Consider the following 14,037-nt stretch of genomic DNA (forward strand, 5'->3'; position numbering starts at 1 on the left):
CTCTCTCTCTCTCTCTCTCTCTCTCCGTCTCTCTCTCTCTTTCTCTCTCTCTCTCTCTCTCTCTCTCTCTCTCTCTCTCTCTCTCTGTCTCCGTGCTTGCGTCCGTGCGCGCGCGCGTGGTCTGTGTTTGTGTATCATGTATGTTATCGCGTGTCAGGGTCACATGGGATATTTACATCTCACCATGCACTCTCTTAACACATTATTTTTTTCAACAAAAAAAATGGACACCACTTTACCTTTAATTTTACAATAACTTTAATTACAAATAATACGAACAGACAGACATTACTCTGGACTAGATATACACACACAAAATAGTGATACTTAGCTTTAAAGTTCCGTTTGGACAACACAGTCTATTTAAGGTTAGGATCGTTCAGCAATGTCCTGGAATCACTTCCGTCGTGTAGTCGGTCCTCAGGTTACCCAGTGATAGTTAACACGGAACTAGGAACGTGAAATCATTCTAGGTAGAACACCGGAGAACTACAATGATGGAATGATTCAGTGTGCTGTTTACTTGCTGCAAGTCCTCGATTCACTTCGGTCGTGTAGTCGGTTTTCAGGTTACTCAGTGATAGTTTATAACACGAAAACTAGGGACGTGAAGTCGTTCCAGGTAGAACTAGAACACTGGAGAAATACAGGTATGGAATGATTCCATAGCAGACTCAGAGCGTGGACGATTCACAATGAAGTCCATGGCGTTACCACGAAAAACTTTTCCGTAACTTCCCTGGAACTGTTTCCGAAGCTTTCCTGAACTTTCCTGAAACTGCTACGACGCTGCTATGAAACTTCTCCGAAACTGATACGAAACTTCTCCGAAACTGCTACGAAGCTTCCTCGAAACTTCCCCGAAACGTCTGAAAAAAACCATATACAGATTTGCTAATCCTCTGTTCAACAGAGTAATTCTACGGTCAGGTTACGTATGTCCAGTGCCGTCTGTTCGTTCACAATGTTCGTCCAATATTAATCAATTAAACATTTTTAATTTATGATTTGACAAGCAGCTTATTTCCGAACATTTCTTTATGAATAATAGACAGTCAAAATTCTTTCACGCACGTTCGCATGCATGCCAACCGTCTTCCATTCGTTCTCTCAGACCCATTAGCGTTTCCCTGTCGATCAGGCTGCGAATTATATCTTGATACTCACACAACTACGTATGAAGGTCCGAACAAGATGGCATGTGCATACTGGTTCGTAAAAATACAGTCACGATACATAAAACACAGCAGACAGACGACACAACCTCGCTGCTTTCCAAGGTAAAAACGATCTTGTTGTTGTGACGCAGCTTCTGTCTGCTTTACGTCAAAACAATGGCGTCGAAAGCATGTCGTCATAATAAAGACGTCACAGTAAGTTAGTCTAGGTACAGGTGCTTGCATTCGCTCTGTATCGGAGTTCCTAATCTGTGACATAGGCCCCCCCTTTTGAGGATGAAACTTTGTTTTAATCCATATTTACACAGATTGAACGACTCATGTAGTCTGCGCCTACATTGTCTACTCCTTTGATCACCTTCACTGTGAATGAATACTGCTGTAGTTGGATCGCCCAACGCATCAATCTTCCATTTTCTGTCTTGGACTTCCGTAGGTACTGGAGAGGTTGATGGTCAGTTTCCAAAGTGAAGTGTACTGCGTACAAATACGGTTCGTACTTCTTCACTGCCCACACTGCTGCTAGGCATTCTTTTTCGATGGTAGCATAATTCCGCTCAGCTTTGTTCAGCTTCCTGCTGGCGTATGCTACAGGTTGTAGACCTTTCCCGTTGTCTTGCATCAAGACGGCACCTATGGCATAGTCTGATGCGTCTGTTCGTAATACGAACGGTTTGTCGTTGTCAGGCAACAACATCACTGGTTTGCTAGTCAGTACGTCCTTGAGTGATTGAAAAGCTGACTGCATCTCTTGTGTCCAGACGAGCTTATCTGGATGCCCTTTCTTTGTGGCATCTGTCAAAGGTGTGCCGATCCCCGCAAAATTCGGTACGAATTTGCGGTAGTAACCAGCGAGTCCCAGGAATGCACGAAGTTCCTTCTTCGTCTTGGGAGGTTCTGCGTTGGCTAACTTCGTCACCTTGTCTTCTTCTGGCTGGATTGAACCATGCCCCACTCGGTGTCCCAAGTATTCCAGTTGTTCAAACCCTAGGAAACACTTGGACGGTTTGGCTGTCAAACCAGCCTTCTCCAGTTTGGTGAAAACGGCCTCTATCGCTTGTAGGTGCTGTTCCCAATCTTCTGTGGCGATCAAAATATCGTCCATGAAGTTGTCGACGTCGTCCCGGTCAATCTCGGCGACTAACTTCCTCATCATGCGAGTAAAGGTAGCTCCCGCGTTCTTCAGCCCAAAAGGCATGGTGACCCACTGGAATGATCCGAGTGGAGTGTTGAACGTAGTCTTTGGCTTATCTTGCTCACGCATGCGCAATTGCCAATACCCTTTTGAAAGGTCGACCTTAGAAAAGTACCTTGCCTTACTCAGCTTGCTGAAAAGGTAGTCGATGTCAGGTAGCTTCTCTGAGTCGAATTCGGTCACCTGGTTTAGACGACGGAAATCGATGCAGAAACGGATCGAATCGTCCTTCTTCTTTGTCAGGACCACTGGAGCGTTGTAGGGTGAAACGCTCGGTTCGATCACTCCCATCTTTAACATCTTCCGTACTTCTTCCTTCACAGTCTCCACTTGAGAGTGTGGCAAAGGATACGGTTTGACGTACACAGGTTTTTGTGTAGTGAGTTTCAACTCACATTCTTGTAATTGCGTCATCCCTGGTAAATCAGTCAGACATTTCTGATGACGCTTAGCCAGCTCAGTCAGTTGAAAGACTTTGGTAGAGTCGAGGTCGGGATTGACCTTGACATCTTTGTATGACTCTGTAGCTTGGAGAGGGAGTAGAGGTATATGGTCCGTGATGTACGGTTCCATATCTGGTCCTGTGTTCTCCATGACGACAGCAACTTCGTCTTTCACTTCTTCTCTCTCCAGGTACGCTTTGAGTAGGTTGGCGTGATATATTTTCACTTTCTTCCCAACATTTACCTTGTAATTGCAGTCACTGGTTTTCTCGTTGATGACGAACGGACCTTTCCACGTCAACTGGAGCTTGTTGTGTTTCTCTGGCAACAACAACAATACTTTGTCTCCTTGATGGAAGGTTCTCAGGCGCGTTTTCTTGTTGTACACGCGCGCGTATCTTTTGGAAGCCTTACTGAGGTTTTCTCTGGCTATTGAGCAAGTTTGCTCGATTCTGTTGGATAGATCCACGATGTACTCAGCCGTGGATCTCACTTCCTCTTCCACGTCGTCGTCTGTCCAGATCTGTCGAAGGATCTGCATGGGTCCTCTGACTTCTCGCCCATACAAAAGCTCGAATGGTGAGAACTGGAGACTCTCTTGCGGCACTTCTCTGTAGGCGAAAAGTAGTGCAGGAATGAACCGATCCCAGAGCTTGGGTTGTTCCTGGCACATTCTCTTCAAAGTATTCTTCAATGTCGAATTGAATTTCTCACAGAGACCGTTGGTTTGAGGGTGATACGGACTAGTGCGCAAGCTTTTCATAGCTAACAGTCTTGTTAGCTGTTGCATGATTTCTCCCGTGAACTGTGTTCCTTGATCGGTGACGATCTCTTTCGGTACTCCGTACCGTGTGAACATCTCTACGAGAGCTTCTGCTACTGTCTCCGCTCTGATGTTTTTCAGAGCGGTTGCCTCAGCATACCTAGTGGCGTAATCCACTAAGGTAAGAATGTACCTGTTACCCTTCTCGGATGCAGGTAAGATGGGTCCGACGATGTCTACCCCTACTTTCTCGAAAGGAGTGCTAGCGAGAGGCATCGCTTGCAACGGCACTTTCCGTGTCGCCCCTTTCGGAGTACTTCGCTGACATGCGTCGCACGACGCGCAGTAGCGGCGAACGTCGCCGCAAATTCCCGGCCAATAGAAATCTCGCCAAATCCTGTCTCGAGTTTTCTTCCCTCCTAAATGGCCGGCCATAGGACTATCATGCCCTAACTTCAGGACTTCGTTCCTGAATCGCTGAGGTACTACTACCTGTTTGAAACTCTTTTGGTCGCCCTTGTATGTACGATACAAGATGCCCTTGCTCCATGTGTATAGAGTGTCCTTGTCGCCTTTCTTGTCTGCTATTTCTCTAGCTTTGTCTAACGACGGGTCAGTTTGTTGTTCGCGCTTCAATTCTTCCGGTTTGATATCGATGATCTTCACTCGAGGTTCAGGCTGCGTAGGTGCCTTCTTCTCGGCGGCTTCCTGTGCTCGGGTCTGTACCGGTGAACAGGTCTCGATTACCGGAAATAGCGGTACTTTCTCTTCCTTTCCCTCACCGTTTTTCCGTGTGTTACCTATTAGTACTGAGTGTACAGGATTTACCATCGCGATCACCTCTGTGTCGCCTTGAAAGAATGGTGTCTCCATGTGTACTCTGGCCATAGGCATACTGCTAGTCGCAGTTTCTTGAGCTAGAGTGACGGTTCTGACTTCCCCCGTTTAACTGTCTGACGGTACCAAACGCCGGTCGACAATGATGGTCGACGCTCCTGTGTCGCGTATTGCCTTCGCCTCTTGTCCGTTTACCTTAACCTGACACTGAGGATTGAAATCCAAATGCCGGCAACTCTGGCAAAGAGGGCTAGGTTTCTCTTCGACTGCTACAGATAAGATAACACTTGTAGCTTCTTGACTTGCTCTGTTATTCTTTGTACAGTTCCTCGCGAGATGAGATCCACCGCACAAGAAACAACCGCGGGTCGCTCCTCCATGTGGTGGTGGTGTGGGTCTCCTCGGTGGAAAGTGTTGCTTATCTTTGCTTCTGTTGGCATGGTTACGATCGGAATGGTTACTTTGTACTTGTGGGTGGTCCTCTTTAGGTCCTCGATTGAAACTGGGGCCTCCCTGACTCCTGCGTCCTTCACTCTCTCTGGCTTCTTCAAACAAACTGGCGCTCTTCACAGCATCAGCTGTGTTGACTGGGTCCCTCTCGCGGACAAATCGCGCTTGATCCGCTGGTAACCCCTCCAAGAACTTTTCGAGTAGAACAAGTTCTCGCATATCCGTGGTCCTACCTTCCCGTTTCGATAGTTCCACCCACCGTGTGACGAACAGGTCCAACCGAGTGAGGTATTCCTTGCTTTTCTCGCTCGGTTCCTTCTTTGCTCCTCGGAACTTCCTGCGGTAGGCTTCTGCTGTCAGCTGGAACCTACGCAAAATCGCAGTTTTGACGCAGTCATACTCTTCTGCTTCCTCGTCCGGAAGTTGAGTGTATGCTTCTCGCGCTTTCCCTTTTAGTAGACAGCCAAGCCTAGCTGCCCACTCATCTTCCGACCAGCCGGAAATTTTCGCAGCTCTTTCAAACTGGCGAAAATAGGCTTCGACGTCGTCCTTGTCGTCCAAAAATGGCAATTTCATTTTTGGTTTGTCCCGACTACTGTTGGTGCTTCCATTCGACGCTGAATGGTGAGCATTTTCGTTGTAGTCCTGCATACCTAGGTCGGCGCTCAACTGCATCTTCCTGAGGATGAAGTCTTGTTCTTCTCTCCTCTTCTTCTCTTCTGCGGCTTCTTTCCTCCTGCCTTCGATGTAGTCTATCAAGTCCTTACCTGACAAACCCATCAGAAGTCCGTCTTGCTTGAAAACAAGCAATGGTGATTCGAAACCCTCGTCATCCTCGACGTTATGGTTGCTTCGACTGCTATCACCTGACGTCTTCTTCTTTGACTTCGGCATAGTTGCGAATTTTATCAATCTACTAAATACGCAATTACCGAACTCCCGCGCAACTCGCGCTCCGGTTAGTAACTCGTCTTATGCGCTAAGACGTCCGATAAACTTTCGCGCGCGTATCAACGCTGATCGGTCCGCGCGACGTTACTACCGGTATATTTTGTCTGATCACTCAGACGAGGAATACTCTTCTTGTTTGACAATGTATGATTACGGCCTCTCCCAACGGTATGACGTAACCATCATTCAGTCACTGTGCTACTCCTGCACTCATGTATACGATGCCTGTAGTAACTTTCTTCCGTAGTTACTTTGCATACTTTTACACTAATATCTAGCGACAACTTGTAGGTTCATGCACTAGAATTAATTAGCGACTTTGTGTACTTCTACACTAGAATGTTATGCTCTACGTGAACGGTATGTCATGTGTTACTGCATGGACTTATGTTCAAGACTCTTACCTTCGTGTACTGCTACACGAACTTATAATTACTAGGCTGAACGTACATCTACGCTACTGTTAGAAGAAAAATGTATTTCAACCTGGAGTGCCTACTAATTATAAATTAACTCTTGAAAAGTCTGACAGAACATCCGTAGTTATAGAACATATGCGGCTATCCGCTAGATAGATTACCTTGGAAAACTGCGGGGTTTGAGAACGTGATTACAGTGATACGACACAAGTTACAGCAATTACGTATATATGATGATGATGATATGATCGTGAGTTAGGGTGGTCAGTTACAAATCACGACTTCTCGTGACTCTAAATAATTTAGGAACTGGACCAAATCAGGCAAACACTAATTGGTCTAATATCCACCCAACAAAGATGTTCTGAGTTACCCCGCCAACCGCCCACTTTGGTCTCTCAGAACTCCTCACTCACGCACTCGTCAGTCATCCTATTGGACGTAATAGAATCAAACGCAAAGTGGTGTTGCGATATTTAAAAATGAAAGTTAGGTCAAGGTTAAAGTAACCTGGGGGTCTTACAACTAATGAAAGTTTATGTGACCTTGACAGTTACGTGGCCTTGATCTAGTGACCTTTATAAATCCTCGGACGAGCCCCCATTTATCGCGTGTCAGGGTCACATGGGATATTTACATCTCACCATGCACTCTCTTAACACATTATTTTTTTCAACAAAAAAAATGGACACCACTTTACCTTTAATTTTACAATAACTTTAATTACAAATAATACGAACAGACAGACATTACTCTGGACTAGATATACACACACAAAATAGTGATACTTAGCTTTAAAGTTCCGTTTGGACAACACAGTCTATTTAAGGTTAGGATCGTTCAGCAATGTCCTGGAATCACTTCCGTCGTGTAGTCGGTCCTCAGGTTACCCAGTGATAGTTAACACGGAACTAGGAACGTGAAATCATTCTAGGTAGAACACCGGAGAACTACAATGATGGAATGATTCAGTGTGCTGTTTACTTGCTGCAAGTCCTCGATTCACTTCGGTCGTGTAGTCGGTTTTCAGGTTACTCAGTGATAGTTTATAACACGAAACTAGGGACGTGAAGTCGTTCCAGGTAGAACTAGAACACTGGAGAAATACAGGTATGGAATGATTCCATAGCAGACTCAGAGCGTGGACGATTCACAATGAAGTCCATGGCGTTACCACGAAAAAACTTTTCCGTAACTTCCCTGGAACTGTTCCCGAAACTTTCCTGAACTTTCCTGAAACTGCTACGACGCTGCTATGAAACTTCTCCGAAACTGATACGAAACTTCTCCGAAACTGCTACGAAGCTTCCTCGAAACTTCCCCGAAACGTCTGAAAAAAACCATATACAGATTTGCTAATCCTCTGTTCAACAGAGTAATTCTACGGTCAGGTTACGTATGTCCAGTGCCGTCTGTTCGTTCACAATGTTCGTCCAATATTAATCAATTAAACATTTTTAATTTATGATTTGACAAGCAGCTTATTTCCGAACATTTCTTTATGAATAATAGACAGTCAAAATTCTTTCACGCACGTTCGCATGCATGCCAACCGTCTTCCATTCGTTCTCTCAGACCCATTAGCGTTTCCCTGTCGATCAGGCTGCGAATTATATCTTGATACTCACACAACTACGTATGAAGGTCCGAACAAGATGGCATGTGCATACTGGTTCGTAAAAATACAGTCACGATACATAAAACACAGCAGACAGACGACACAACCTCGCTGCTTTCCAAGGTAAAAACGATCTTGTTGTTGTGACGCAGCTTCTGTCTGCTTTACGTCAAAACAATGGCGTCGAAAGCATGTCGTCATAATAAAGACGTCACAGTAAGTTAGTCTAGGTACAGGTGCTTGCATTCGCTCTGTATCGGAGTTCCTAATCTGTGACATATGTAGGTATGTATGTATGTATGTATGTATGTATGTATGCGTGCGTGCGTGCGTGTGAGTGCCAGTGTGTGTGTGTGTGTGTGCGCGCGCGCACGTGTGTGTGTGTGTGTGTGTGTGTGTGTGTGTGTGTGTGTGTGTGTGTGTGTGTGTGTGTGTGTGTGGCTTGTGCCATCTACCCCCTGTTGCTGAACAGATGCATAGAGATATTTCTGCAGCATTGTTTTTCAGCTCATGAACAATTTTTGTTTATCCAGATTGAAAATCCCGCTCCAATGTCACGTGACCGACTCCTCAGTGTATTGTGGGGGTCACTTAGAGTCTGTTTCTGGTTCTTGTTCAACAACGTCATGTTTCACTTCTTCTACTTCAAGGTAAAGTGTTATCGGATGTTTATATGAAATATTCAGTAGATATATAATTATATATTTTAAAGGAACAGCCCAGTCTCGTGTAAGTGATCCATTCCAGAGAGGAAAGCAACAAATCTTGCTTCTTTTCTCACCAACTTTCTTTATTTGGTGTTTAACGTCGTTTTCAACCATTCAAGGTTATATCGCGACGGGGAAAGGGGGGAGATGGGATAGAGCCACTTGTCAGTTGTTTCTTGTTCACAAAAGCACTAATCAAAAATTTGCTCCAGGGGCTTGCAACGTAGTACAATGTATGACCTTACTGGGAGAATGCAAGTTTCCAGTACAAAGGACTTAACATTTCTTACATACTGCTTGACTAAAATCTTTACAAAAATTGACTATATTCTATCACAGGCGGAAGGTATCGTCCACTGGACTACTACTATCACAGAAAGACTACAAGGTACGTCACTCACCTTCGAATCTTCTGTGTTCTTGGAATCGCTTCCTGGGGAAAAATATTGTTCAAGACGGTTTGCCTCTTCCTACAGTCTGTGTAAGGTCAAATAAATACAGTTGCATGATTGTTTGAACTATATGCACCTTTAGTTTTCAGCTTCCGTTCGCTGCAGGTTGTTTTTAACCATCATTTTGACGAATCTTCGTTTGCGAGCCGCTAATATCCACTTGGCGGCTAATTATGCATCCGCACCGAATATGCATACCAGCGCTCATCGGTCTAAAACATATGTAAATATTGTGAAGCAAAGGGAAGCTACCCCCGGGAGTTTTCACTTTCGGTATTAGTGAAGAACCGTTTGCCACTTCATTCAAAATGAGGAAAACATTTCAGTCGACCAATGAAAATAATCATCGAATATCCTGTTATTAACCAATGAGCGCTGGTATGCATCGGTGCGGATGCATAATTAGCCGCCAAGTGGATATTAGCGGCTCGCAAACGAAGATTCGTCCAAATGATGGTTAAAAACAACCTGCAGCGAACGGAAGCTGAAAACTAAAGGTGCATATAGTTCAAACAATAATTCAACTGTATTTATTTGACCTTACACAGACTGTAGGAAGAGGCAAACCGTCTTGAACAATATTTTCCCCCAGGAAGCGACTCCAAGAACACAGAAGACTCGAAGGTGAGTGACGTACCTTGTAGTCTTTCTGTGATAGTTGTAGTCCAGTGGACGATACCTTCCGCCTGTGATTCTATACAAGAAACACCTAACAAGGGTAAAAGGAGAAACAGAATCCGTTAGTCGCCTCTTACGACATGCTGGGGAGCATCGGGTAAATTCTTCCCCCTAACCCGCAGGGGGTTTTCTCACCAACGCTAACCTTTGTTTCACTTCCTGCATTTCAAGGTAAATGAATGAATTTATGTTTTTCAGTTGATAAAGTATCAATGTTTTGTGAATACTCAAAGTTCTGGGGAGAAAAGCTAAGACACCTCGCAATTATTAGGGCGACTTGACACCAAAGCCTGCATTATCTTAAAATACCACACTCACCTGGGCAATTCCAGTGTTAACCATGGTGTTGTTGCCATGTAAATTCAGGGACGGAGTTTGGCATCGACAGCCATAGTATCGCCTAGGCCTGTTTTAAATTGCTCAAAAAATTCTTTTTGGCAGAGCTGCCGAACTTTTTTCCGAAAATTGGCAAAACTTTCAAGGCAATTTCTGCAAATTCGCTGAAAGGAATTCCAGCAGCGTCCTTGTGTAAATGATTGACTGCGATCAGCCAAATCCTGCGGAACTATAGCAACATTCCTGCGTTAATGATTGAGGTCTGCTAGATCTTGGGGGACAATACCCTCATTTTTGCACTTTATTCAACATGAACTTGGAGATGTGTGGTTATCAATGGTTTCCAGTCGTATTCATGGCAACATGAATGTATTTAGCATACCTTTGGTTCGCGTTCATAAGATCATGTGCAGCACCACGTCTGGTCTGGCTAATGATAAGAGCATTCATCCACGAGGACACATTATAGACAATCCACATCCTGTCTGCTTTGTGTGCTGAGTGCAATTTATTCCAAATAATTGTGCAAATTGGTGTGAGTTACAAAATTAATTCAGCAAAAAATGTTCACTATGCGTAAAAATCATTCGGACTGTTAATTTCTGGTATGTGACCAAGTGGAAGGATACTCTAATCCCATTTAAAATCCTGGGCTAAGCTATGGTGGTTTACAAGATGGTTTATACGGGAAGGAAACTTTCTGCTACTTTACGTGCAATCACGTCCACCCAAACATATGTTTGTTTATTTTTTTAATTTTTTTTTTTTTTACCTGATCGCAAGGTTCTCGTTTATGTTTGATGTTTATGTTCGTTATTGTTTAAATCTGATTTATATGCTCGGGTTTTTTTCAGGCCTTAAGTTATAACACAATACTGATGGAATCTGTCAACAAATGGACGCTTACCACAACGGCATATCTGGTTGGACAATTTATGACTAACAAGTATGTCGTCATCTACGGCTGGATGCGTCAGATATCGAAACTGGATGGCCTTGACCTAGCTGAAAACCCAGCCTGTGTTGGTTACATTTACGCGTACTCCGACATGTGGAAGTAAGACTTTTACGTCTTGTTACTGTGACTTTTTGTGGTTTTAAGCTGATCTTTGACCTTTGCTTGTAAACACTTACATATTTTCATTGCCTTGTAGTTAGTCATGATGACAACTTTCACCAGTTGAATTTGCTTTGTTAGGTGATATAAATTATTATGAATTGTTTGTTTCTTTATCCGTTTGTCTTGAGGAGTAACTGCATGCAGTTTATTTAAACATTTTCTTTTTTTATTATTAATGTCAGACATGAAAAGTTACAGATTTCTTTCAAGTTTTGATTAGTTGGATCACTGTTTCAGGAGGCTTACGAACATTCACGGTCGAATCATTATGTTTTTATGTTCCAGGTCATTTGACCGTGGGCTGCACAGCTGTTTGAAAAGGTAGATATCTTTCTGCCTCTGTCTGTCTGTCTGTCTGTATATCACTCGGTATGTCTCTGGTTGTCTTATGAGGAGGGCGGATAAGCTGAAATCTCAGCAAGACTGAACATCTTTGTTTCCGTATTTCCCAGTTTGAGAACAAGACATAAGACATAAGACATAAGACATAAGACTTTATTTCAACCATGTGCAGTACACTAGGGACATGTTTTGGCCAGAGTACAATCAATCAATCCATACACGCCCTTCCAAACATCGCTTGCAATCTCAGTCACACACACGCTCACGCACGCCCGCATACATTCCCCATACAACCCACAACAGCACACACGCACAAGCATGGTGACATCGAAGAAATTTGGTCACAGGAATCTTCGTTTTTCTTTCCTCGCCCAGTGAGAAGGAAATGATGGCGTCGGAAATATCCGAGCAAGAATGGCAATATTTGTATTTTGTATTTTCCACTTTGAGAACAAAAAGGAGTTACCCGGGAGAAATCTGATCACGGAAATTTAGGTTTTCCTCACCTGACGGCATAATGGAGGCAACGCAGAAATCTGACAAACAAAATAGACGCTTTCCGTACGTCTCCCTTTGAGAAAAAAAAATATATTGTGGCATAACAGAAATCTTGGCAAGACTGAAAATCTGTTTGTTTACGTACTTCTTACTTTGAAAACAAAATACTGGCACGAATAGGTTTGCTTTCCTTTTCCTAACTCTTTGAGAACAACATGGTGGCATCGGAAAGATATGACTTCTAAAATCTTTCTTTTCTGAGACTGTTTACATAATTAAGCCTATAGATGAACGTTTTGACATGAAATATGTTTTGTCGTCATCACGCATTTTCATTACGAGCAAGCTGGGACCACATAAATAAAGAAATGCATAAATAAATCAATAAATCAATCAATAAAATAAAATAAAATAAAATAAATTTCTCGAAAATTATATAATTTTCTTTAGCTCCTACTTCTGGTCACTCAAAAGAAATCTAAACGTCAAGTTATTCTTCGTTTTCTGTACAATCCAGATACCTATACGTTCCGCTAGGTGGCTCCCAGGCGGGGTTGCTCCGGTGCGAGGCAGCCAACCTCATCACCTTTCTGTTCGTTGGCTACTGGCACGGCGGAGGCACGCGCTACATCACGTGGTCTCTTCTGAACTTTGCGGAGGTCAACCTGGAGATGGTGGGGTACTATCTGGAGAGATGTTCTGCTGTACAGGAGAATGTGGTGAGTGACTTTTTCACAACCATTATTGGTAAAGTTTTCTGTTTTCCGGGGGTGGTGGTTTTTTCTCTCCTTTTTTTCCCTTTCTTTTTCTTTTTGTTTCTGTTTATTTTATTTCCTTGTCTTTTCTTTTCTTTCATTTTCGTTTCTCTTCTTTTGTTTTGTTTTGTTTTGTTTTGTTTTCTGTTTTTTCTTTTCGTTTCTTTCCTTTTCAGTTCTTTTTCTCCAGTTGAGGGTTGGGAGGTGGGGTTCGAGTCTTGAAGGTCTTGAAAAGGAATATTAAGAACACCACGAAACGAATCAGTTTAGACAAGGGCTCTGCTGTAAAATCAAGTAAACAAAGGAAATGTGTTTATGAAATTAAGGAAACAATTGTTTTCCTAATTAAGCATGCATGTGACGTATCTGCTTATACATGTGACGTCATCAGTCGGCCGCGGCGGCCATTTTTCTTCCCACGCTATGACGTGAGCTATTACACGCTGTTATCACATGGGCGAAAGCATGGCGGATTCACACATACAACAATTGCTTTCAGGTGAAGAGAGTGTCGGAGAGAGGTATGAGACGGGTGAGGTGTGTGCTGCTGTATCCCGTGTGGCTGCTCGCCGGCGTGTCCAACATGTGCTTTCTGGCCGGACCCGAGTTCGCTTATGTCTACGCCACCAGGATATGCCTTCAATGTGAGTGAAAGCGTTCTGCATGTCTGTTTGCTGTCTACTTTGACAAATGCTAAACACCCATCTTTGAAGGGTATACATTTTTAAAAGTGACAACACGTTTGATCCACAACTTCAAAATTCTTCTATGACATGATCCACATATACGTATAATATTAAAAAGTGCTTCTAGCGTAAATAAAATAGACAGAGCTTAAAGTGACGTTAAATCGTTGACTCATGCTTTCAGAAAATATTGAAAATACTGTTATTCAAAGTGACTTTAAATCGTTAACTCATGCTTTCAGAAAATATTGAAAATACTGTTGATTTGTTAACATGTCGGTGTCAGAACACTTCAGCTATTTCTGTTGACACACAGCCGATCAGAACTGATGCTGCCGGTGATTCAACTTTCATAATGACATGCGTTCTTGATGTTTGTGACGTTACAGGGGACTCCTTTCTGGCGTTCAGTGTCATCTTCTACTGCCTCGCTCAGGGCGCCAAGCACCTGGAGCGACTGGGGTGCACCAAGTTCTCCTGACCATCAGGCATCTCACACGTCTTCCTGCATTCATTATACATTCCTTCAACGTCCATGCCAACTTTCACTGCAGATTTCTCCAAGCTGTAACAAACAATGGCTGCATCATTCCACTTGATCACATACAA

The 14,037-nt window shown here is 43.5% G+C and overlaps 3 protein-coding genes across 5 annotated transcripts in view; 1 reads left to right on the top strand and 2 right to left on the bottom strand.

The window, feature by feature from the left end:
- LOC138953777 (protein-cysteine N-palmitoyltransferase HHAT-like) overlaps positions 1-14,037 on the top strand; it is a 32,266-nt gene that overhangs the window by 16,748 nt on the left and 1,481 nt on the right. For all 3 annotated transcript variants that reach the window (XM_070325684.1, XM_070325685.1, XM_070325683.1), the window contains exons 7-12: positions 8,388-8,504; positions 10,882-11,084; positions 11,433-11,468; positions 12,505-12,706; positions 13,242-13,386; positions 13,818-14,037. The exon at positions 13,818-14,037 is cut by the window's right edge and continues 1,481 nt beyond it. In XM_070325684.1, coding sequence (XP_070181785.1) covers positions 8,388-8,504; positions 10,882-11,084; positions 11,433-11,468; positions 12,505-12,706; positions 13,242-13,386; positions 13,818-13,909 — 795 coding nt within the window. In that variant the 3' untranslated portion in view covers positions 13,910-14,037. The remainder of the gene's footprint in view (positions 1-8,387; positions 8,505-10,881; positions 11,085-11,432; positions 11,469-12,504; positions 12,707-13,241; positions 13,387-13,817) is intronic.
- Positions 241-4,509, bottom strand: LOC138953775 (uncharacterized). Its single transcript, XM_070325682.1, has 2 exons — positions 1,168-4,509; positions 241-869 (listed from the first exon to the last, which is right to left on the bottom strand). Exon 1 carries the CDS (start codon positions 4,471-4,473, stop codon positions 1,468-1,470), a length of 3,006 nt encoding a protein of 1,001 aa, XP_070181783.1. The 5' UTR covers positions 4,474-4,509; the 3' UTR covers positions 241-869; positions 1,168-1,467.
- On the bottom strand, positions 4,525-8,128 carry LOC138952574 (uncharacterized). Its single transcript, XM_070324261.1, has 2 exons — positions 7,865-8,128; positions 4,525-7,566 (listed from the first exon to the last, which is right to left on the bottom strand). The coding sequence occupies exon 2, from the start codon at positions 5,758-5,760 to the stop codon at positions 4,525-4,527; it is 1,236 nt and encodes a 411-aa protein (XP_070180362.1). The 5' UTR covers positions 5,761-7,566; positions 7,865-8,128.

This window comes from Littorina saxatilis, linkage group LG17 (assembly GCF_037325665.1).
Source record: "Littorina saxatilis isolate snail1 linkage group LG17, US_GU_Lsax_2.0, whole genome shotgun sequence".
Taxonomy (NCBI): Eukaryota; Metazoa; Mollusca; class Gastropoda; order Littorinimorpha; family Littorinidae; genus Littorina; species Littorina saxatilis.